General features: G+C 30.4%; 3 protein-coding genes across 5 annotated transcripts; 2 read left to right on the top strand and 1 right to left on the bottom strand.

Annotated features, from left to right (window-relative positions):
* The first annotated feature begins 4569 nt into the window (after window positions 1-4569).
* Window positions 4570-13532, top strand: LOC114185114 (nuclear pore complex protein NUP93A-like). The gene is made up of 15 exons (XM_028072640.1): window positions 4570-4791; window positions 5059-5150; window positions 5867-5933; window positions 6243-6302; window positions 7168-7257; window positions 8384-8653; window positions 8965-9060; window positions 9182-9313; window positions 9795-9848; window positions 9935-10018; window positions 10189-10275; window positions 10349-11251; window positions 11750-11931; window positions 12478-12769; window positions 13181-13532. The coding sequence occupies exons 1-15, from the start codon at window positions 4693-4695 to the stop codon at window positions 13256-13258; spliced, it is 2586 nt and encodes an 861-aa protein (XP_027928441.1). The 5' UTR covers window positions 4570-4692; the 3' UTR covers window positions 13259-13532.
* Window positions 13533-17325: 3793 nt separating this feature from the next.
* On the top strand, window positions 17326-20761 carry LOC114183341 (probable amino-acid racemase). Of its 3 annotated transcripts, none has more exons than XM_028070339.1 (3): window positions 17326-17449; window positions 18009-18922; window positions 20288-20761. In XM_028070339.1, the coding sequence occupies exons 2-3, from the start codon at window positions 18218-18220 to the stop codon at window positions 20567-20569; spliced, it is 987 nt and encodes a 328-aa protein (XP_027926140.1). In that variant the 5' UTR covers window positions 17326-17449; window positions 18009-18217; the 3' UTR covers window positions 20570-20761. The 3 variants fall into 3 exon arrangements, with proteins under 3 accessions (XP_027926140.1, XP_027926138.1, XP_027926137.1); XM_028070337.1 differs by having other exon boundaries at window positions 17958-18922; XM_028070336.1 differs by lacking the exon at window positions 17326-17449 and having other exon boundaries at window positions 17488-18922.
* Window positions 20762-21496: 735 nt separating this feature from the next.
* Window positions 21497-23822, bottom strand: LOC114185879 (mRNA decay activator protein ZFP36L3-like). The gene is made up of 2 exons (XM_028073819.1): window positions 23397-23822; window positions 21497-22153 (listed from the first exon to the last, which is right to left on the bottom strand). Exons 1-2 carry the CDS (start codon window positions 23746-23748, stop codon window positions 21879-21881), a joined length of 627 nt encoding a protein of 208 aa, XP_027929620.1. The 5' UTR covers window positions 23749-23822; the 3' UTR covers window positions 21497-21878.
* Between the last annotated feature and the right edge of the window lie 1004 nt (window positions 23823-24826).

The following is a 24826-nucleotide window of genomic DNA, read 5'->3' as shown; positions in this document are numbered from 1 at the left end:
AGAAAATTAAAATTCACAAAATCAAATTGTAACTCTCATGTACATGTCACGACATGAATGGAATAAAAATAATGATTGAAATAACACCTATTATAGAATTAAAAACTTATGTTAAAGACATACACAAAACACCAAATAGAATGGTTAGATGTTGGGTCTTAGAAAAAAATAAAATATATATATATATATATATATATATATATATATATATATATATATATAATGAAGGTTTAAATAAGATTTTAGTCTATTTATTTTAATATGAAATTAAAATTTGTCCATTTTCAAAAATTTTAATATATTTTAGTTCTCAAACTTTAAAAATTAATGTATATAATTTTATAATTTATAGATGTTAATTTTTATTTGTTAAGTAATGTTTCATACTCATATTTAGATATATTATGTCAAATAATGTAAATAAATAATGTTTTAGATTAACATTGAATTAAAGTATGTCAAACGGTATAAATAATTTAAACGTAGAACATCACTTAATACAAAAAAAAATTAATTAAAATAAATATATTCATTTATTTGTAATTTTTAAGAACCAAATTTATATAAAAAATAATAATTTAACATAAAATTTTAGATACTAAAAACATATTCAACTCTTCAAATAAACTAACAATTTCAGAATTTGTTTATAAATATAATTTACTATATCACTCTAATCAAATCTACTGAGCTTGGTTCGTAATAAAAAAGTGGCTCCCAAAATTTATATATATTTGGTTTCTTTAAAAATTTGTAAATTTATTTTTGACACCTACAAAATGTTCTTTAAGACTTGTGACTCATGAAATCCATTTATATAAGGGTTTGTTGTTGTTATTGCGTTAAATAATTTATATTTATTGACTGATAATTTTACTTGTATTTATATATTCAGAAATATATATTATCAATCCTAAACTTCAAGTAAACATTTTGAGATACTAAAAAATAAATAATCGTAGAATGATATCACGGTGCTATAAAAAAGATTAGTGTATACATTTGAATTTGGATGATTTCCTTTCCAAAGACTAATTCACCAATATAACTCCTTGGATTTATACCATTAAATAAAAAAAATGTTATTTGTCATCTTTTGACTTAACTATTCTACATTTTTATAAATACAAAGCAATTTATTTAATAAAATGAATAATTAAATATTTTTATATTTTAAAACAATCAAATCATTGTTTTTAAAAAATAATTTTCATATGATTTTAATAAAAATTATTAGTGTCTTAAATGATAAAAGCTTTATAAGTAAATGACTTTAGTGGTACAGGACCATTTAATAAAAAAGTAGTGTTTCACACATGGGAACTTTGTGCACAAATGGTAAAGATAGTCACCAAGATTCAATGTGGAGAGACATAAAGAAGAAAGTACATCAGAAAATGGGATAAAGGAGTGATTAAAGTTTCAGGAATCTCTGCACTATTAAAATCTGAGCTTACTTTTACATGCAAATGGTGTCATTAAATTGTGATGCCTTACACATGTTGTACATGTCACACTTCCACTACACTTGTAAATGAAATGTTTATTCGTATTTAATTCTATATTATTTTCGCATTATATTTAAATTCTGACTACTTCAGAGCTGAATATATAAAATTTGAATTGATTTATTAGGTGTTGAGATGGGAATACTTTGAGGTTGCTTTTAGAGAGGATTTAGAGTTACTTAAACTAAAATAAGTTATTTTCACAAAAGATTTTAAAAAATGAAAATTTGAAAAATGTGTAATAATAATTTGGAGACTACTAATCAGTGTTTAGAGCACTGTAGACGAAAAAGAAATAATTAATACGTACTGATTTTATCATTTTTATAATAATTAAATATATTAATTAAAATAATATAAATATATATAACAAATTTTATAAATATATAATTTTTAAATAATAATTTTTTGATGTAAAATAAGAATTTTTGAACTTTTAAAGTCTTTATTAAAAAAAAAATCTCTACTATAATTTTCTATAAACTTTTTAAATATTTAACTCTATTTTTTTTATTTTTTTTAATTCAAATTTTCTTATATTTAATTATATTTGAACTTTTTCGCATTAAAATATAAATATTTTATTATTTATTTATTTTTAACTTTTGTTGAACATTAAATAAAATATTAAACACATTTATAAATATTTTTGTCTTTTAAATAATCTAAAATTATATTAATGGTTATAAAATTGTATTTTATTTAATATCACGCTTAATTATTTTTCTTAAGATTTCATGCATGCAAATTATTTTTAGGCACTGCTAAACAAGATTCTAATAATTTTATTAAAATTCGTAGTTTTTATAATTTATATTTTTTAATTTTTGGTTTAGGTTGTTTACTTCTATTTTTTTCTCTTAAGTTTTATTAGTATAATGTTGTTTTTAATTTTGGTTGATATTATTGATTTACTTTAAATTAAAGTGTTGTTAGTTCGATATCTTCTGTTATTAACGGTGGAGAAAATTTATTTTACGTTATACTTTATCATAAATATGTTTCGGTAATTTTCATCAAGATTATTTTTATATTGGTCAATATTATTTTTCAAAAACTTTATTTAAAATATAATTTTAATGACACTTTCTCTATTTCAAGTAAGATTTCTTTATCAATCTCAACTTTAATTAATTATTTTTAGTTAAAGTTATTTTCTACTCACATCATTGAGGTTATGAGCTGAGCTAATTTTTAACTAGTACTAATAAGAATTTTTTTCTCTACTGTGTGACGTGACTACTTCTCAGCTAATGTAGTAACATATATTTATGTGTTTTCTTATGGAATGATAGATAATTTATTTCTCCCAAATACACAACTGTGAATGGTATTTTGTTATTTGTATTTGAGTTTATATATTAACCTTTAAATTCACACAACTTACTTGTATATTTGAAAGTTGTCACATGTTTAACTTCACTACTACACAAATTTACAATATCTCATAACTTGGACAATAGGTTTAGTTTCCGTTTTACATGTGTAAATACATACTCAATTTTTAAATTTCCTTTACATATCGAAAGATTCTTTTAATGACAATTTATATCCGCTGTTATAAATTTAAGTTTATGATTTAATTATGTTTTAATTTTATGATAAATTTAAGAATTTTTAATTTAGTCTCTAATACATTATTATAGTCTACTGAATACTTAAAAAAACTATTTATGTTTGTTGTTAACCTTTTTTGCTAATTTAGTGTGTTATTGTTGAATTATTAATGTAATTATTATTTTGTTTAATTATTGTCATATATAATTTTATTATTTATAAATATTATAAATTGTAATTTTATAAATATAATAATATGATGATATAATAATATAATAATATAATGATAAGATAATATGACGATATGATAATATAACGATACAATAATATTATGATATTGATTCAAAGATATAATAATATAATGATCTATTAATATAACAATATGACAATATAATTATACGATAATAATAAAATATAACAATAAAATATGATAATAAGAGATCATGTATGCTAAAATTAAGTTAAATGTAATGCAATTATACAAAAATAATAATAATTTTATTGTATTTAACTTTTTATGTGCGGCATCTAATTTTATTTGTTTGTATTATATTAAATCTTGAATTTCTTCTACAAAGGTCACAACAATGCCAATGAAGCCAAGAACAACGAATAGTTACAGTGTGATTAAAAAGTGAAGAATTATGAAATTTATAAAGAACTACTGAAAAAAATACATTGTGGTTATGACTCATTTAATTCATATTACAAATAATCTCAACAAACTAAAAAAGGCATTGTGATCCTATTATTCATTTAATTTACAACTAATCTAACCAAGAAATAATAAAACAATTACCAGGTCAGTTACCTAATCAATGAAAAAATTAATTTGCCAAACAAAAAACTTCAGACACCAAGGTGTAATCTTTTTTTTTCTTTTTTGAAAAAATACATGAACTATAATTTATATATTTTAGAAATACTTATGTTTTATTTTGTTAATTTTTTTTTAATTTTAAAAGTTTTGACCAACTTATATCAAAGTCATTGTTACTCACACCCATATTATATTAATTTTAGAATTGATATTTGATATATTATTTTTACATCAAATAAATTTATATTTAGTTTACACAGACAAAACATATTCCTACCATTCATATAAATATTAAAATAAAAAAATAATACATTGTTTGCAGAATAAAATATTATAATTTTTTGTACAAAAAATTACACGTTTGAATATCTTATCTAAAAATAATTTTAATTACTTTTATATAAATAAATTTATTAAAATAAACTTATTGTTATTTGGACATAAATAATTTTTCAGAGTAAATTAGACGTGAAGTTCTCCATTTAAATTCAAATTTATTTTTACCATTTTGTTTATTTATAATATAATGGAATAGATTACTTGTGTAATTATTTCTTAAACTATTGTTTTTCATATTCTTTATGCAATAAAATTATTAATTTTGAGATAATTACTTAAAAGGTTATATTTATGAAATACTTATAATAAATATAAATGAGTATGTTTTTGTAATTCGAATCCGGTCCAAACACACGTTGGTCTTGGTGCGCCCCCTCTTGGTGCAGAACCAAACCTTACTTTTCAAAATTTTAGGGCTTAAGAGCGGTTTCCTTCAAAACTCTTGCGCGAAGCTTCAGCGAGAGAGCCATGGCGAACGAAGACTTGAGTAGTTGGACTGATCTTCTGCATTCTTCAACGAAGCTTCTAGAACAAGCTGCTCCTTCTGCTCAGTTCCCTCCACTTCAGGTTTCTCTCCAAACTAACTCACGTCACTGTTTCATTTTCATCGTTTATCTGTGAATTTCATACCAATGCCGCCGAATCAATTTGGAGACCGAGTTTGTGAACCAAGGATAACTTCAATTTGTTAAAGATAATGGATATGCATTGCCTGTTGTCAGTTAGATTTGTGAACAGTCACTAAAACGAAAATTAACAACTAATGATTGAATGTAGAGTTTTTGTTGTTGTTGTAAATCTCTGGTTCTGAATCCACTCTCTTATGTTGTTCAGAGGAACTTAGATCAACTAGAATCATTATCCAAGAAGCTTAAATCCAAGACGGTAAGGACTGAGGCACCATCTCAATCTATTGCTGCAACAAGGTACTCTTTGACTATAAAGTTGGATGGATGCTGCAAGTTTTTTTTTATTACGTCTGTAGTAGTCAATCTTGAATAATATAGGAATTATAAAAAATCTTGGATTATGTTATGGCTAGTTGAAGTGCTTTTGAGTTGTTAGAAAATTTTTACTTCTTCGCCAAGCCTTATTGCCTCCAAATGGTGCTGGGTACTTGGATTCCAGGTTTTCATTTTGTCAAAACTATTGGATGAAAAAGAATTCTGATAGAAAACACATTCTTTATTTCTCTTACTTCCCTCTTTACGGTGAGTACTGTTATATAGATGACAGCAGAAGAACTTTTCCCTGTTACAATGTGCCAACTGATTAACTACTAACCAAGGCAGTTTTAACTAATAGTCAAAGACTAACTAGCTAGGAAATATTGCTGTTAACACATTTCATTCAAACTCAATCTTGTATCATGCATTCTGGAAGCCAATGGTTAACTAAAATACTCCTTAACAGTATACCATTTTCAAGTTCTCTCTTGGTTTCTTTTGGTCTTCCTCTATCCCTTTCTAAAGGGCCATGCATTTAACATAATATTTTTTCTTCATAGCACATGTGGAGATTGTCTTCTTACATCCATAAAAGATGGAGTTTCCATATTTTTTTAAAGCAGAGTATGTGTGATAAAAGGATAACACATAGTCAATTATTATTATCATTTTTCTTATTTCTTTTCGATGAACAGGCTCCTTGCTCGTGAGGGGATAAATGCAGAGCAACTTGCAAGGGATCTGAAGTCATTTGAACTGAAGGTACTATTTAACCAACCTTGTAATATTTTATACACTGACCATTTTCTCTTTGCTTGACTTATTGAGTATTCTATTTTTTGCCTGTTAGGTAGATAGTTCATGCATTTGATTATAGGTTTCATAAATTGTGAGCCATAGTTTTATTCACACACTTGTATTCCACTTTTTCTGATCAAACTTGTTAGTTAGCAAAATTAATTTCCCTTGAAGTTTCATGTCAAGTTGTTTTGAAGTGGTTCTCTCTTTTACTTAATTTACATGGCTACTATCTTGCTGATGCCATACCTTTTATCTTTTTCCCCTCTATAGACAACTTTTGAGGATGTTTTTCCTGTTGAGGCAACAAGTGTTGAAGAGTATCTGCAGCAGGTAATTTACACTTTCAGATTGGCTGCTAGTAATTTTGGATGTATTATAATATTTAATTTAGAGATTAGAATGATTCTATTTGGACGGATCAATTTTATCAGTGCCAGATACCATGCATTTCAAAATTTTGCACCCGTGTGAGAAATATTTATTTTTAAGTATTCAAATATATAACTATGTTTTTTTAATTCCTTCATTACTTTTAGAAAATGGACTTTAAGCTTAATTCAGTTTCACAAAATCGACTTGTAAAGTGAAATTTACATCCACTTATATGCTATAATTTAACTATATCTCTAGTTGATATGAGATCTCCAAGATATCTCCTTCATGCTCAGGACTAGACATATCGAATGTGAGACTACATTCCTGTGTAGTTCGGTAGTAGGTGGTACAATGAGTCTAACAAACCTTGCCATGATAGGTTTTGGTATTATCGTAGAAAATAAACTGGAAAGCCGAACTTAACTTCAAAAAACTAGTTTAGGAGGTAAGATTTGCAGCAACATTTATACTATAATTTGATCATATATCTCTAGTTGATATGGGATCTCCAACAATTACATTACATCCTAGAGTTAAAGAGTGATCCTTTATTGATGGAAATTATTATTTGTTCCATTAATATCACTATTTATGTAGTTTTTCGTTTTGCACATGAGCCCTATTATGCCGTCATTGTTATATTATATCTACATGCTGTTTCTGTCCACTGCCATCTTTGTTCTATAAGCAATAGTATTCAGTATATATGTGGTGTTCTGCTGCTTGTTATGTAAAACCAAGAAAATCTTACTTTGTAGTCTGAACATCTATTCCTTTTTCATGGAATTTAGACAATATGTGTACTGTATTTTTCCCGCAGGTTCATGAAATGGCAATGGTCTCTGCCGTACAGGAAGCTCAAAAGGATAATCTCAGGAGTTTCAATGATTACATGATGAAAGTTTTAGAGGTTAGTGTAATAATGTCTTTTATGATATAATACTCTTCATTAAGTTTTCAATTATCTTCCTCTAATTTGAGATTTGGTTCCTCTCTATATTTTACTTCTGATATCTTTGGTAACAGGTATTGTCTAAGTTATATTCATAAAACTATCAGAAAATGAATCTTTGGCATAATGTTGGTAAACTATTTTTTTTGTGCACTTGGTTTGTTCTTATATGATCGTTACATTGCCGAAAACATTAAATCTGTCTTATATGGTTATATCTTCCTTTTCTTTTCTTTTGTTTGTTAAGTTGTTGTAAGATGTCTTTAGAATTTTTATGACCTTTAGGACTTGATTGTAAACTTTCTTATAAAGTAGACTTTAAGTTAACTTTGCAAAACTAGCTTGCAAAGTGAGATTTCCACTCTCTTATATGCATTAATTTGACTATATTTCTAATTGATGTGGGATCTCCCCAAATACTCTGGATTGAACATATCATATGTGAGACTAGATATTTGTGGATGACACGGTATGATAGGCCCAAGAAACCTTATTAGACTTCAAGCTTAATTCAACCTTATAAAACCAAATCTCATTGTAAGATTTGTTTTTACTTATGTAGTATACTTTGATAATATTTGTAGTTGATGTGAGATTTTAAACAAATTTATCACAAAGGGACTGAATATATTTATTGTATTAACATGATTGTTTATTTTTCCATGTTCTATTTTGGTGTCTTTGTTAGTGAGGACATCTCTCTTTTGGGTGGAATTGACTTTCTTAGTAATCCTTATTTACTCTGAAATTTTTTCATTTTTTCTGAAAAAATAAATATGAAGAGAAAACAAAAGGACAAGAAAAAAAATATTTCTGTCCAAGTCATGCAACTTAATAGCTTTTAGCAGTCTTAAGAAGGACAATTAGGTTTGCTGACGTGCTTATCTTTCACAAAAGCATTCGTTTTAGATGATTGGTTTTCTAATTGAGCATGCTTAGGTCAATCCATGGAACTACACATATGAAATGAAGTAGCATAGTGAAGTGAGTAAATAATTTTATCTCACCTTTGCAATGATTAAATGGGATGAGTAGTTTTCTGGCTCAGCTTCCTCACTGTGCAGTAGAATTTACTTTATGACAGGAGGATTGGCAAAAAGAAAAGCGTGATTTCCTTCAGAGTTTAAGTCGAATTTCAACATTACCTAGGACAAACATTGCTGCTAACAGCAGTGTGGGTACCCTCCCAGGTCAAATTGCATCCGTGTCTTCTACTCCACAAGTCTCATCTGGTAGTTCAAGTATGGAGATTGTTCCTCTGACTGGCAGACCTATTGTGGAGAAAAAGGCATCTGTGTATGCTGAGGTAGTGAAGAATCTGAATAAAGCAAGGGAGTCAGGGTTACCATTTAAAGTATGTCCCCTATTTTGTTTATCTCATAAATTTATAATGACATTTCTGTATTAGATTAAACTGTGTTATATTGCCTGTTCAAAATTCATATGCTCCGGTGACCAAAATATTTACTTCCGTGAAAATAGTGTTTTGGAATTTTCATCCAATATCATGTTCATTTTTCATTTTGGATATATAGTAGCATATTATATGTTTTGTCATGTTTTCTATACTATCTTCCCAAAAGATCTTGGCTATATACACCTTTTTGTGTTTACATGCCTGTAACTTTGTATATGCTAACTTTTGTTAATTTTTATGGTTCTTAGCCTGCAGCAGCTTTCAAGGGTGCATATGAAAATTTAGGCATTGATACTAGTAGTGGAAAATCAGTAACGATGCGAAAGATATGGCACCTTGTTCAGGTTGTTCTTGTAGTTGAATACTGTTATAATATTAATAATGTGTGTGAATGCAACTTTATTGCTTGTACCTATCACAAAGTAAGCATTTTATTTATCCTCTATAACTTAACTCATTGAACAGATGCTGATGGGTGAGGACTCAGCCCCACAACGTGTTTCAAAACGGATGTCATTGATTATTGGTGCAAGACGCCACCTTGAATGGGGACATGAAAAATACATAATGGACACCATACAAAGCCATCCTGCACAAGTAATTTGTTATCAGGAATTTCATACTAGTACTACTAGTGTCTGCTGATCATTTTTTTAGTACTTGTTTTTGTTGACAGTTAATTCTGCTTTTCTTCACTGCCTACTGCTTGCCCTCGCTGGCTATGCTTTTGAGGGAGTTTTTCTTTTTGAGAAAAACTTTGTTAAGCTTTTAGAATTCGAATGCTTCCCACTAGTTATTTATTAATATAAATAAAGCCTATGCATTATTTGTGCCAATGTTTATCTTACAAAAATTGTTTACACTTGTTTATTTATTACTGTTAACAATCTACATTTAGATTTCTCATGTTTCCACCCCATGCCTTTGAGGGATATGCTTCTAGAAACTGTGAATAATTTTTCAAGCTTCTCTTAATGTTTTTATCTCTGGTATTCTTTATTCATATAAGATAGAGAGTATGCATTAATTTGTATTTGTTATCAGCACTTAATTTCTGTTCTTTTTTATCTAATGGTAGGCTGCTCTTGGTGGTGGTGTTGGGAATTTGCAAAGAATTCGTGCCTTTCTTCGGGTTTGTCTCAATTTGAATAGTGTCTTATAAATAATGTCATGCATTGAGTTTTCAATAGGTTGCTTATTTTTGTTATTTATATGTAGATTCGGTTGAGGGATTATGGAGTACTGGATTTTGATGCCAGTGATGCTCGGAGGCAGCCTCCTGTTGATACCACATGGCAGCAGGTTTCAGATACTTACTATTAAATTGGCTATACTAAATTGACTTTTTTTCTTGAATATATTTTTCTTTTTTTTGACTCAGTTCGTTGATATATCTTATTCTTTTTTGTTTCTTGAAATTAATACGTTGGTGAGCTAAGCTTGTACTATTTCATTTATTTATTTGGTGACAGATATATTTTTGCCTGAGGTCTGGTTATTATGATGAAGCAAGAAATATTGCCCTATCTTCACGTGCTTCACATCAATTTGCTCCTTTGGTACATACTATGGTCACCACTTCTTACTGATTGATGATATAATATATCTTAACAATTTGCTTGTTTTTGACAGCTCACAGAGTGGATTAATACTGGAGGGATGGTCCCAAAAGAGACTGCAAGTACTGCATCAGAGGAATGTGAAAAAATGTTGAGAACCGGTGACCGGGTTGGTCGAACTGCATATGACAAGAAAAAATTACTTTTGTATGCCATCATATCAGGGTCCCGAAGACATATTGATCGCCTGCTTAGAGATCAGCCAACTCTCTTTAGTACAATAGAAGATTTCTTGTGGTTCAAATTGTCAGCAGTGCGGGATTGTCCTAGTGGACCTTCATCCCTTGTTCTAAGCGATGGTCTGATTCCGTACAGCCTGGACGATTTGCAGAGTTACCTGAATAAATTTGAGCCCTCATACTATACAAAAAATGGAAAAGATCCTCTAGTATATACCTATATCTTGCTTTTAAGCATTCAGTTGCTTCCAGCTGTATTATACTTGTCTAAGGAAGCAGGAGATGAAGGGTATAACATTGATGCTGTACACCTATCAATTGTGCTAGCTGATCATGGGGTCCTTTCTGAAGGTGCTGGTTCTGGGCAAAAGTTGGGAATGATGGATGCTTATGCAGAAGTATCCACCATTATCAGGCAATATGGATCTATGTATTTGCGTCTTGGTGATCTCCAAATGGCCCTGGAATTTTATGCACAAGCTGCTGCAGCAGTTGGTGGGGGGCAGTTGTCGTGGACAGGTAGAGGTAATGTTGATCAGCAGAGGCAGAGAAATCTGATGCTGAAGCAGCTTCTCACTGAACTATTATTAAGGGATGGAGGCATATATCTTTTACTTGGTGCAAGAGGTTCAGGAGAAGAAGGTGAATTGGGACGTTTTGTGACAGATCCGAAAGCCAGGCAACAATTTTTAATTGAAGCTGCATGCCAGTGTCAGGAGGCTGGGATGTATGACAAAGTAATTTCTTTCTTTCTTATATTTCTGTTTTCGTTTATTAGAGGGAAAATAGGAAAAGAAGGACTGTCTTTGTTCGCCATCACCTTAATGTCTGCCTGCCAATGCCAAATTATAACATGACCTTTCTGATAAGAATTATCTCACACATCATAATCAGGTTCTAGAGGAAGCTGGAATGGAGAAGCACTTCATTCTAAATTTAGAGCTCATTTTGATTTGTTTTCTCTTAGACTTCCTTTTTCTGGTGTGGAGCTAAATCATTATTTTAGTGGAGGGATATTGTTCATTAATTCATTTTCAAAGTTTAATAAATGTGATTTCATATAAATTTTAATTAATTTTCACATTTATTTCGTTGTTTTGTGTCTCTACTCCCAGATTTATATTACCAATAATGTTAGCCATACTTCGTTTCCATCATCCATTTATTCATTAACCCCTCTTGTTGTATGTGGAATACTGGGTTTTCATCTAACCTTAATATTGCTTTTGGTTTAGTCAATAGAAATTCAGAAGAGAGTTGGTTCCTTCTCAATGGCTCTAGATACCATCAACAAATGCCTTTCTGAAGCTATTAGTGCCCTTTTCCGTGGAAGATTAGATGGTGAAAGCCGGACTGCTGGCCTCATTCATTCTGGCAATGAGATTTTGGAGACATATACTTATTATCCAGATGTCAGGTCATATTTAATCTTGTACCTCACTACCTCATTTCATAGTACTCCGCTCTGGGATATTGACATTGTTACATTTCTGCTAATTCTTTGAAATATATGAACCCTAGAGGCACATTTAGAACTTATTCTGTGATGATTTCATCCTAACTATGTTTTGCTCTTCAAACACATCTATTATCATGGGGGAAGCAGACCTAATGTCTGTTTTTTGCATAACTGGAGTGAACTCAGGTTTAATACCTATGGGATTGGTCATCTCTTTACTGGTTCCATGGGTATCATTTCGGTTAGGTGTTTGCTATTCTTAAAGTAGGACTTGGAAATTCCAAGAGGCCTGACTATTTCTTGAGTTTCTGCAACTCAGAAGGATTTTGGAAGTTGAAGATGTACTTTTTAATGAATTGGTGATCCTAATAATTTGCTTGTTGGCTCTTCAATCAGAATTATTTAATGAATGCTTTTAACTATACAAAATTATTGTTATTATTTATATGTAACGTGGAAGCATTCCATCTTTCAGTAAAATGATTGATTGAATTCTTTTTGCAGTCTTCAAGAGAGAGAACACGTTTTTGAGCAGCAAACTGTGTTACGACAACTTGAGTCAATATTATCAATTCACAAATTAGCAAGACTGGGACATTATGTCGATGCACTAAGGGAGGTTGCTAAACTTCCATTTCTTCCTCTAGACCCCCGAAGCCCTGATAGTGCTGTTGACGCGTTTGAAAATTTATCTTCACATGTCCAAGCTTGTATTCCAGATCTTTTGAAAGTTGCCCTCACTTGTCTGGACAATGTGACAGACTCTGATGGATCACTTCGTGCCTTAAGGGCTAAGGTATTATCTTGTGGATACCAATGGTTGGTTGGGCTATTTCCATGTTTTTTTCACTTTTTTTTGTTTGAAATACCATAATTCGGATTATTGTTTTTAAAAAGTAATGTGTTAGTAGCAATCACAGATCTAATAAGCTTATTCCTTCCATATAGTATGGTCAAATCTACGAACCCATATCTTGCAACTTTCCTAAGAATCATTATTCATCTGTTAATATGAATCTATGTTTGATAACAATTTCTACTCTTCTTCCCTTAATCACTTTTGTTGTTGTAGTACTAGTAGTATTTGTAAGTTGTAGTATGTAGTTACATTTGGTGTCTGATGGGACGATTGCAGTGCTATTTGATATTTACTTAACAAATATGTGCTCTTGTTTCGTGATGGCTAAATCTATTTTATTTTTTGCAGATTGCGACTTTCATTGCAAATAATTTAAAGAGGAACTGGCCGCGTGATTTGTACGAGAGAGTTGCCCAGAGGTTGTGAAAGTAGCTTATGCGATGGTAATTGTAGTTACCTTTGAGTTCTTGAAAGGCAACAGAATATGTTTGGTTAAAGGTTTTCAGTAGTACAACACATGTAAAATAGTCTTAATGACCTGCAGTGGGAGGAACTATAAAAGGAAACACACTGTTTATGAATGTTCACACACCCTTTACCTTTTTGTTTTAGCTAATGGCAATTTTATACTGTTGGATTAGTATTAACAAGAACATCAATAGCAAATATCATGCTGTTCTTGTTTGCGTCTTTTTCGTTATTTTGGTGGGACTAACATCAACTTGTGTCCAAATTAGTTTGTTTTAACTTAAAAAGGAAATTACTGTCAAAGTCTTATCGAGTAGAGTTGTTGAAGAAATAGTTAAACAGGTGCTTTTGGTTGCAGATGACGACCTTTTATTTAATCCAATTTGTATCTTTTCTGTTTTTGCTTAAAGCAGTTCGCCTATACGAGTCGAAATTTCGATTTCAAATGATGATTCTTTTGCGATGATTATCTACTAGGACTAGCCTGTTTACATGTTGTGAACTCAAAAAGCATGACAGATTCTTTTGCCACCTTTTTCTGTATAGTGGATTTAAAATGCTTATGGTTTAATGACTATAGATTTTGTTCAAACTTTCACGCCACAATGACCGTGAATAGAAGAAACCTAGGGTGTTGACAGTTTTTACACAAGTATGTAATTTTAAAGTATAACTATGATTCATAAATTTTAATATCTTTAACTTTTTTTTTAATCTATTGAGTATTCAATTTTTTTTAATTTTATAATTGACTTTCTATATTTTAATTTTTTGTTTGTTGGATGGTGGTGTTTAATCCTTTTCCTTATCTTGTTGGTTTTTTTACCTGTGAAGTTTTGTTGTTAATATAAATTGATGTGGTTAATATAGAACACTTGTTCTTGTTGAAATGAAAGAGAAAGAAACATATATCTATAAATAAAAAAATACAAAGAGAAAGATATGTATATTTAATAAAATAACAATCAATCTCGGTATATTCAATTATTTCATAAAAGACGGAATTTACACTAATACCTAAAACAAATTAATTCTTACTTATAAGTTATGCTATAGTGCGTCAAACTATTTTAATGAGCGTAAATTGTAACACGATATGGTAAAATATAAATAAATATGAAAATTAATACTAAAAAAAATAGAAGATTATGACAAAAGTGAATAATATTTGCAAAATTATATATTTTCTTAAATGACAACAATAAAGAAGAAAAAAAAATATGACTTTGCAATCTATCATAAGGAAAAAATAAAGAGGTCCAAACCTCGTTCTTATAACAACATACTTAACACTTTTTTAACCAGCTAACTAAAAAAAAGTTGTCCATTTGAGAAATAGCACTACTAATAATCACAATAGTCAAAATCATAGGAAGCACCCTCAGAAATATAAGTGTGGTAGTAAAATGTAACAGGGTCGTAGTAGTTGCTATGTATGCTCACTTTCTCAAGAATCCAATCTTCATCTCCAATCCAATATAGGTGCAGATGACAGATTTGGTTTGCACATGCTCCATATATGTCATAAGTATTCGTGGTGCAATCATCAAAAGGACCATGCACTTCTGGAACATGAACCTATTCAAGATCAATCAAAAATTGGACAATGATATTTTGATTACTAAATTTTAATAATTTTTTCTTATAACATGAGGAGTCATCTTTTAAGTGGTTTTAAAATATTAAGAATGGAAAAATAAAAAAATAAAAAACTACTTAAACGATGTCACCTAAAATTGTAAGAAAAAGTTGTCAAAAAATCATTTTCTATACTAAAAATATATTATCATGTTCAGAATATGAAAATCAGAGCATAAAAGTTCTTAAGAGGAAAAGAGAAACATATATATGATTTTGAATGCAGGACCTCATTGCCATCAGCGTCGCCAAATAGAAGATTTATTTGGCCTCTCGCATAGAAACTTGAACTGCAACTTGTGTATATGTTAACAACGTAACTACAACCCTCGTTCATCTGCAACAATATCTTCAAATGCTCAGTTCAAATTTGAGTATCGAGCTGTAAGGTTGGTTTAATGATAAATGTTGAAAGGGATTGTCATAGGATTATAAAATTGGTTTGCAAGTGTAAGTTCAATTTCCCTACTGACCATGTGTTGTACGGATACAGACATGGTTATAGATATGACATGAACACGAAATATTAACTAAATTAAAAATATATAGGACACGGAACATGACGTGTACACGCATGTTAAGTTTGAAACGATCACCTAACACATTATCAACTAACATAAAAATGAATCTAATCTATCTATTTAATGTCCAATATGTGAAAAGAAGTGATAGTATAAAATTTGTTCCTTATTTTAATCATTAAAATCATGTCAAAGATAAAAAAAATATCTTTCAAATTAGACATAATGTATCCTACAAGTATTGTACAAGTGTTAGTGTCCGATAAATGTCAGACATGGAACACACCATTTATGGTGTCAAAGCATCATATATACTAGCAACTAACATTTTTCGTAAAAAAAAAAAAAAAACTGTATTAACGAAAAGTTTCTTCTTACTTGGTGTTGGGTCTGGTTGAACTTGGAAGATCTGATGGCTTGGCGTTGAGTAACGTTTGGTGTTGCATGTGAGAAGGCAACGATGATGCAAAATGTGAGGATTATAGTCCAAATAAGAACATTCATTATTTTGTTTTGTGCTTTCAAGAGAAAGAGGGGGCTAGGAGGTAGAAGGAAATTAGTTGCTCTTTTCAATTAAATGAACAACACGTGAGTGGTGTTTATTATTTTTTAACAATGGATGTCATGTCAATGTGTGGTGAGTATCTCACTTTTGGTCATGATAGACACAATTTTTCTGATAAAAATTACAAACTTTTTCATCACAATTTTTAGTAAAGTTATTACAAATTTTCTTATATAATTGTTTTTAATAAAAAAAAATGCATGAAATGCAGATCTTAAAAATATTCTTGAATCATCAGTATAGTTTTTCGCATGAAATGTAAAACCTTTGCTTTTCTCAAAGATCATGACTCATTTTTTAATCGTTCCATCTAATTTTTCTGTTTCTTAACGTTGTCGAAAACGAATTTTGAATACTTGTCCATAAATATTCACACTTTATGATATGAAAAGGAAATTCTGAATGAACTTTTAAATTTGACCATATAAGTGCTCGAAATATTATTTCATCTATTAGAAAATTTGGTGAGACAATATTTAAAAAATTAGTAGTTGGTGACCTTAAGAAGTTAGTTTTGAATCATTCACTGTTAATAGACTTCTTTAGCATTAACATAAACAAACTATAATACATCATTCATTCTCTTTTGCCGGCTAGCTAGAACGTAGTGTTTATTTATTTATTTATTTAATAAGTAGAGATAAAAGGAAGAGTCTTTTTCTTTCTTCACCTCCGTAGTTTCTTTATATATTTTAAAATGTTACAAATATAAATTTTACATTTTCATCATTTAAAATGTATTTTTCGTTTTTTATTTTAGAATATACATTTTAAAGTATATATATATTTTATTTCAGAATACATAACTTCCAATACAAGAATTATATTTCAAATTTTACAATCCAAAATTTAAATGTATATTAAACTATGTTTTTTTATTTACATTTATATTAAACTATGTTTTTTATTTTATATTCTAGAATGTATAATTTTGATATAAAAAAGTTTTTTCAAATTATACATTCCAAAGTGTAAAAATTTATGAAATACATATTGAAACTATGAAGACGCACGAATAAGCTGTCCTGTGAGTTTTATAAGAGAGTCTCGGAAAAGTTTTGCTCAAACAGTCAAATTGGGCCACTATGTTGGACATTGGATGGGCCAGCCCGAAAACATGACATCCGAAGTGTAGTTAGTGAGGCCCTTTTCGAAAAAAAAAATCAAAATCCCAGGATGAATTATTATTACTTGGATGAAACTTAATAAAGAAAGTTTGTGATTTGAATAATTTTCATTATATTTTTTACATAAGCGTGGGGCCCAGAAGAGAATGATAGAACCAATGCGAAACGTGACAGTAATACTGCACATGGCGAGAACATCCTTCGATGCTTCCCATTCCCATTCCTTGTCTCTTCTCCTTCATTTCACAACAATTCTTATCGCTTTCTCATCAAATCGCACATGGAATTTTCCTATATGGTAATTTTTTTTTTCTAGTTTTTTCATATATATCACAAATTTTTCCTTCCTTAAATTTTCATTCTCCCGTCGTAACTTAAAATAAAAAAGGTGTATACAGTGAAGATTATTTTTATAGTAACTACTGGAAAATTGTATATGAAATTTAATTAATTTGGGAGCTTCACTCAAAAAATTTAACAAAGAAAACCTACTGAAATTTTGTATACACCGACTGGGTTGTTTTCCGTTTTATTCTTTAGGGTATTTTAAGCGCTTTCACATGGCTCTTGAAAACTAAAACCTTCTGAAAATTTTAATCTCTAAACTTATTCTCTTGTTAATATTATTTTCAAATCTATGTTAAGTCACGTGTATCAAATTTTAAATCAATATACCAAAATGGTCTTGTGCACAATATTTTCTTAGTTGAATTCAGTTACATGATATCTTAGATTTTTTCAACAAAATTATAGATGTAAGTGATGGATAACACATTAGTCTCTCTGTTTTTTTCTGAATAAAAAAGAGTAAACGGAAAGTGTTAGTGAAGAATTGTGGTTTGGTGATGTGCTAACAGTGCGAGGGTGGAGAAAGAGGAGCATGGTGTGGTGGGTTTTACTGTGAGGTGAGAATTGAGAAAGGTTGGTGTCAAATTGTGAAGCCACATGTCTGCACAAGGGCTTTTCTACAACATGCTTCTTCTTCAACGAGGTTCTTACTCTGCAACTCAAATGGGGTTGTAGATTTCACACACACAACAACTCTCAAATTTCGTGGACATTGGAGATGTTGGATGTGATGTCTTTGAGTTATCCGTTCCAAACATTATTACTAGGTTGTGTAACTGCTCCTACTCGCAGATACTTTTGCAGGACAAGGTGGTGCCATGTTCAAGCCACACCCCCCTCTTCAGTTATTTTGAATGCAGATGAAAGTGGGAAATTTTCTGAGAAGATTCATGCCACAAACCTTGCTTCAGGAAAGGGTGTTCCTTTCGCCACTCAGGGAAGTACTGTGGGTATAATTGGAGGGGTGTCTGTGGATGCCACTCTCAAATTTTTGAGAAAACTTGTGGAGTTGAGTTCAGAAGATGGAGGAAATTCTATTCCTTTTGTTCTGTGTTCTGATCCTCTCTTTAGTAAGGAGCTTCTGTCCTTCGAAAGGAGTTATTTTGTTTCTAGCACAAGTAGAGCGGAAAATTTGAAGCTGGATTCTTCTCCGATTGTGGAGAGTCTCAGAAACAAGAGGGTTTTTCTTGAGAATTCTGGGGCCAGTTGCATAGTCATTCCTTGTAATGTGTCACATTCTTGGTATGAACAAGTGTGTGAGGGATGTTCTGTTCCTGTTCTTCACATGGCCGAGTGTGTTGCCAAGGAGCTCAAGGAAGCTAAGCTAAAGCCTCTTGAAGCTGGTAGTCCTTTGCGGATTGGAGTACTAGCAACAAATGCAACTCTGGCAGCAGGTTTTTATAAAGAGAAGCTTCAAAATGAAGTAATTTCCCTTTGCTGTTTTCAATAACCTGATATCTTAACTATCAAGCAAATCTTATTACTGCACATTAGGCTTAGAGAAATTAATAAATCAGGTCAATGTAGTTGCTCTCAGGAATGTCCATTACAGTGTTGCTTTTCATAGTATAACTAACTTTCAGCACGCACTATATGATTCAGACCTGGAACAAATTCTTTCTAAATTTGTTGTTTTCTTCCTGTGAGTTTATGAGTATTGAACAACTGCAGAAGTTTTGATGGAGCTTCTACAGATTTCAGCATATAAAATTTCATAACTATAATGTAACATGTGAAGGCCGAAGACATTCATTGTTACTTGAAACAGATTATAGGAACCTAGCAGTTACCATTTATAATGGAAAATGTGACAGATTACAGGCCTTTTGGAATTGGGAGTTAGGAGCTTTCTTTCAATAGTCTGAGCCAGTTTCTATTAGGGGCATTTCACTTTGTGAAATGTGAGATGCCTGATTTAATGTTTTAGCACTTCCTGACCTCTCAATTTCATATCCATGTCCTTTTCTTTTTCTTTGTCAAGCCATATATCTATGAACATTGCTTGCAGCTTTGTTTCTGTTCAATAGGACTGTGTTTGCAATGAGTAGATAGTTTGTTTTGTATTGTTTACTTGTTTCTTAATTTCAAGCACTGTGACATGACAGTGTTTCTTCTCGATCATTAAATTTCTACATCTTTTAGACCCAGTTTTCTTAGTCAACCCATTATCTATTTCCTGTGTCAAAACCTACTTCTAGATCATTAAAAATGAATCAGTGGTTTAGTATTGGTTTGATATTATGTCAGTTGGAAGACAAAAACCTAAGAAGGGGGAATTCTTATCCCATATTTCCTTTGTAATAGAGTACAAGATCTTAATGTTTTCTTTCTAATGCAGATTATGTACTGTCAGAAGCTTTTGCTTTATTACAATACAACATATACTTCATACATGTACATATGCACATTTTCATATATTTGTAGCTCTCTTCTGGTTTAGCAACATATATGAAGAATAATCTGTGTGTGCATGCAAAGTATAGTTAGATCTCATGATTGATATTATGAACATTGAAAGAATTCTACCTGGCTACGTCTTTATTCTGCTGCAGCTCTACTAGACTATTATTTCAGTGCACAGCAGGGTTACCAATTGCAACTTTTTGTTGGTTTTTGGAATTTTTTTCATTTTCCTATTTATGAACAAGGAGTTGATTGTCAAGAATGTACTTACATATAATGCACTACTAGTTGTTTTTTTCACTCTTTCTGCAAATGTTGAATTGGGATGACACTTGACAAGCCATAGAGATTTGTATATTTGTTAACTTCATTTTCTTATATTCAGGGTTTTGAGGTTGTACTGCCTGATAGAGCAACAATGGAGCATACAGTGATACCTGCAATTGAAGCTTTGAACAGAAAGGACATGGAAGGGGCATGCAATCTATTGAGAATTGCACTTCAAGTTCTTTTGGTGAGAGCAGCAAATTCTGTTATTCTTGCTTCTGATGATATGCGGGACCTCTTGCCCCCAGATGATCCTCTTCTCAGAAAATGTGTTGACCCAATGGACGCATTAGCCAGGTCAACTATGAAATGGGTAAAATCCTCTGAGCATAATTTATGAATAACAAAGGAAAGCAACTACTGTATTTCATTGTGTATCAATATTCTTCTGATTTCATTGATATCGTTCATTTCATTAATGCAAACTCTTGTACTCAATAATACTGTAATCATGCTGAAGATTTATGTGGATTTTCAGAGCATGTATTGCTTTATATTCATGTGCAGATCAGTGTTATTTGAGCTTTCAAAACTTTTTTTTTTCTTATTAATTTTGTTCAAAAGGAGGAGACAAACATTAATACTATGGGTTTTACAACAACTCAGGTATTGTTAAACTGTTATGTGTGTGTGTGTGTGTGTTTTTCTATCTTATCTATAATTTGGTAACAAAGCCAGAAAGTAAAAGACCCAACATAGACACGTGTTTAACCAAAACTATGACAATACAAGTTATTAAGCCTAGTAATATAAAACCTGTAAAAGCTCCTCTTGTTTTTTTGTTTTTTGTTTTTAATGAATGAATAGAAGAAGAGTTTTGTTTTCACTCAAATAGATCGTTACTGGTGATGCCTATGGCTAGACGTAGAGTTAGAAAGAAAATGATACTATTCATAATTCTTAATATTACTTGATAGACATCACCTTGTGCGACGGAATGAAGTATAAAAAAATAGTGAAAGTGTAGAAATTTTGAAATTACGTTATTCATGTTTCAACAACATTCTTAACTCATTTTTATGAAAACTAAAATTTTCGAAATTGATACTTTATTACTAGTTGAATATCATGAAAATTAAAATACTAGAATAACAAATAATCATAAAGTTTTCTATTTTACTAATTTTTACTTTAAATATATGAGTGAAAATTAACTAAAGATCAGATGGAAATGAAGAAAAAAAAATAATGTCATTGAGAAATTTTTAAAAAGAAAAAATGTCTTCTCTAAATTACTAGTTGTAATGCTGAAAAAGTCTTCGCTGAGGAACACACTGTATCAACGTCTTTTGAATATTTTATAAGCTGGGTAATGGTCCAACAGTGCAAAAATGAATATGCACTGCTTACGATTTCAATTTCTTTGAAATCTTCTCCTATTTTTTTGGCTAATATTTTTTTCGTTACTCCAAGGTAAACAAGGGCCATCGACATAAATGTTCTACAACAGTATCATAAATTTGGTAGGTTCAAAAGTTCTATATATTCTAATACCTGATGCAATACTCTGCAAAAAAAAAAGAGGCAAAAAATTTAAACCCAACAATATTCCTCAAAATCAGACTCGATGGGACTGGTTCCTTAGTTTTAACCCATTGATAAAAATTGCTTAGTTTTTTATATAGTGATCTACTTGTCCAGCCAGTTTCTCAGCGGGGTAAATCTGAAATCCAATCAGCATAAATGCGATTGATCTTTTTTAGTTCGTTTTTCTTGAATACGAACTTCACAGCATATGGTTGATTCTTATGGGAAGGGCTAGCTACCCCAGTGCTAGTTGAGGCATCTGCAGTAGCAATATCAGTATCATCAGTTTGCATTGTCCTACTTTCTGCATAAGAAGGGTACCTATCACTTAGAGCAGCTGCAGAAGTTCTCATTCTCTTGTATTCTGCAGAAGAGGAGCGATCAAATTGTCCTACTTCTGCATCACAAAAACAGGGGTCAAAATTTATTAACATGTTCTATTGAATCACAATGCCATGCAAATATTGTAGAATATAGCGTCAAATCAAACCCATCATCAGTTTTGTTCATCAAAATGACAAAAAAACAAATGTATCTGTCTCAATTCTTTCAAAACAGAATTTGTTTTTCGTTCGACCAAATTATTTTTCTTCCCACAGATCCACTCATACCTGACGAAATTTGCTGGCTTCGCGAGCAAAACTTATTTCAGCTCTATTCAATGGATTGACTAAGGACTAGCGGTGTTCAAAATTAAATTAAACCGATTATCATCAAATTGATTCAAATATACTTATATTAATATGTAACAATAAGTACTAATATTTTAAAGTTTCAGTAATGATAGTGTGGGATTTCATGTATGATGAACATTTTGGTTATATTGAACAATGAATTGATGTTGTCCATAGAATATGATTTTTTTTTATTCCATGTGTCCTCCTCGTGGGAGGTCCTATTCAAGGTAACAACAATGAATTTAAACACTTTCTATATTGCATTTTTTTTTTCCTAAAAGATTTCTATTACAATTATTATCACGTATAAATGAGGAATTTCACTTTTACTATTTGGGATCATGTAAATGTCATTTGCAAAAGTTCTTCAATAATCAATATATTTCCTGTAGTACGAAATTAACAACAATGTTAACATGATAAACCATTTTTTTAATGTAACTCAAGTCAAAAACAACTTAGTTGGATTTATGTTTGATATAACATCAAAACCTAATCAAACTAAATTGTGTATGTTATTATGTTTACTTTAAATAACATCTCGTCACGAATTGAACCAATCTGATACTCAGCAGAAAAAAAAAATACTACATAATTAGATTCCATCACGTCCCGTAGGGTCAACACATTTTCAAATGATAGAAATTTTTATTTCAAAGTAAAAGATTAATAAAATAAATTTCAATTACGCATGTATCATGACGAGAGAATATGTATATGTATCGGTATCATAATTACATTATTCAATCAAATAATAAATTAACTACTTAAAAAAGAATACTACTAGCAGAGAGGTAGAGTACTGGAAATATGATTTTGAGGATGGTAAGAAGAAGATCTAGTACATATGAAACCTGCATTATTAATGGTGGAATCGTAAACGTCGCCATGGAATCGCAACGCGTGATAAACAATGAATAGATCTATCTACGTTATGTGATGATAGAATTAAGAGAAGAAAACCTGACTGAGATTTTAGATTTGGAATTTGAAAAGTTGATGGTTGTGGTGGTAGCGGTGGCGGCGTTGGTGTGGCTGAATGCAGGTAGCGACAGGTGCGTCCGTAGGGACAGTGTTTGTTTTGAAGGAACAATCTGCATAGTTTGGGTTGGCGTCGGAGCTCTGCAACGCTGTGCGCGAAATCGCATTTGCTTCCGTGACCGCACACGCCTCTCCTGAATCTCCTGCACAACTCAGTCTTCACCATCAAGTTACGATTATAGTTAACATTGTTGTGATGATTATTGTTACTGTAATTGTTTTCCGATTCTGTTGAGTTTCTGAAATGGTGTGTCTGTGCTCCCTGTGTCTCCATCTTCACTTCACGCCAAATGCACCGCTCTTCATCCAATCATCTAAAACGGTCAAACTCTCGCACTAATGAATGAAACAAAAGGAGTGAATACCAATAGTTGATTTTGCTTTATATATATATATATATATATATATATATATATATATATATATATATATATATATATATAAATATATGCATGTATTTATATTGACCAGTTTTGACACTCAAATTTCTAACACGTAATTCGAGCCCAAATGAGATATTGACAAAAAAATTAGGAAAACAGTCTCACCACCACCCATGTTATGGGCTTTGGACTTCATTTTCAGTTTTGTATGCGAAATAAAAATAAACATTTTGTTATTTACACTCCCTCAATTGATTTAGACATTTCCCTTTTTCTAAATTTACTTAATTAACCTTTTTCCCTTTTCTAAAACCTATGATCAGTTTGAATACTTTAAATCCTAACCTAATTGAAGGAAAATAAATAAGTAAATGAATTCGTAAATTGAAAGCTTAAGTTATATCAAAATCTTTTAAATAAGTTACAAGTGTTCTGTATTATTTATTTAATTATTTTTTGTTGATAAAAAAGCCTCTGAATGAATTAGTAAACCTAAATTTAGATGTAAACTTTTTCTAGATTTTTAATTGCAAAAAATATAATCTCAATTTATTAAATTTCAAAACTGTTCAATCTAACGTTATTATTTAAATAAATTCTTTTAAAAAGTTCGAACTTGGAACTTACTATTTAATAAATGAATATTACGCTGCTTAAGTCACACTCTAGATATGTTATCATTCTCATGGGTGTGCATTGAATTGTAATTTTGAAGAATTAAAAAAGTTATCTATTCAATTAATACTTTAAAATGATATAAACAAATCATGTATTTGATTAGGACTATCATGAATTATTAAAGAAAACAGCAGAATAAGCCACAGTATTCAAATAAAACTTTTATAGCTTACAGATAGTTTTTTTTTTTAAAAAAATTGTATACATTTTGATGAGTTGATTTTAAGATGAATTTCAAAATATTTATTAATTTTTAATAAAGTGTATAAATATGTATCCATCAAATCATCT

The sequence above is a fragment of the Vigna unguiculata genome, chromosome 5, assembly GCF_004118075.2.
Source record: "Vigna unguiculata cultivar IT97K-499-35 chromosome 5, ASM411807v1, whole genome shotgun sequence".
Lineage (NCBI taxonomy): Eukaryota > Viridiplantae > Streptophyta > Magnoliopsida > Fabales > Fabaceae > Vigna > Vigna unguiculata.
This window is presented reverse-complemented; position numbering and strand designations above follow the sequence as displayed.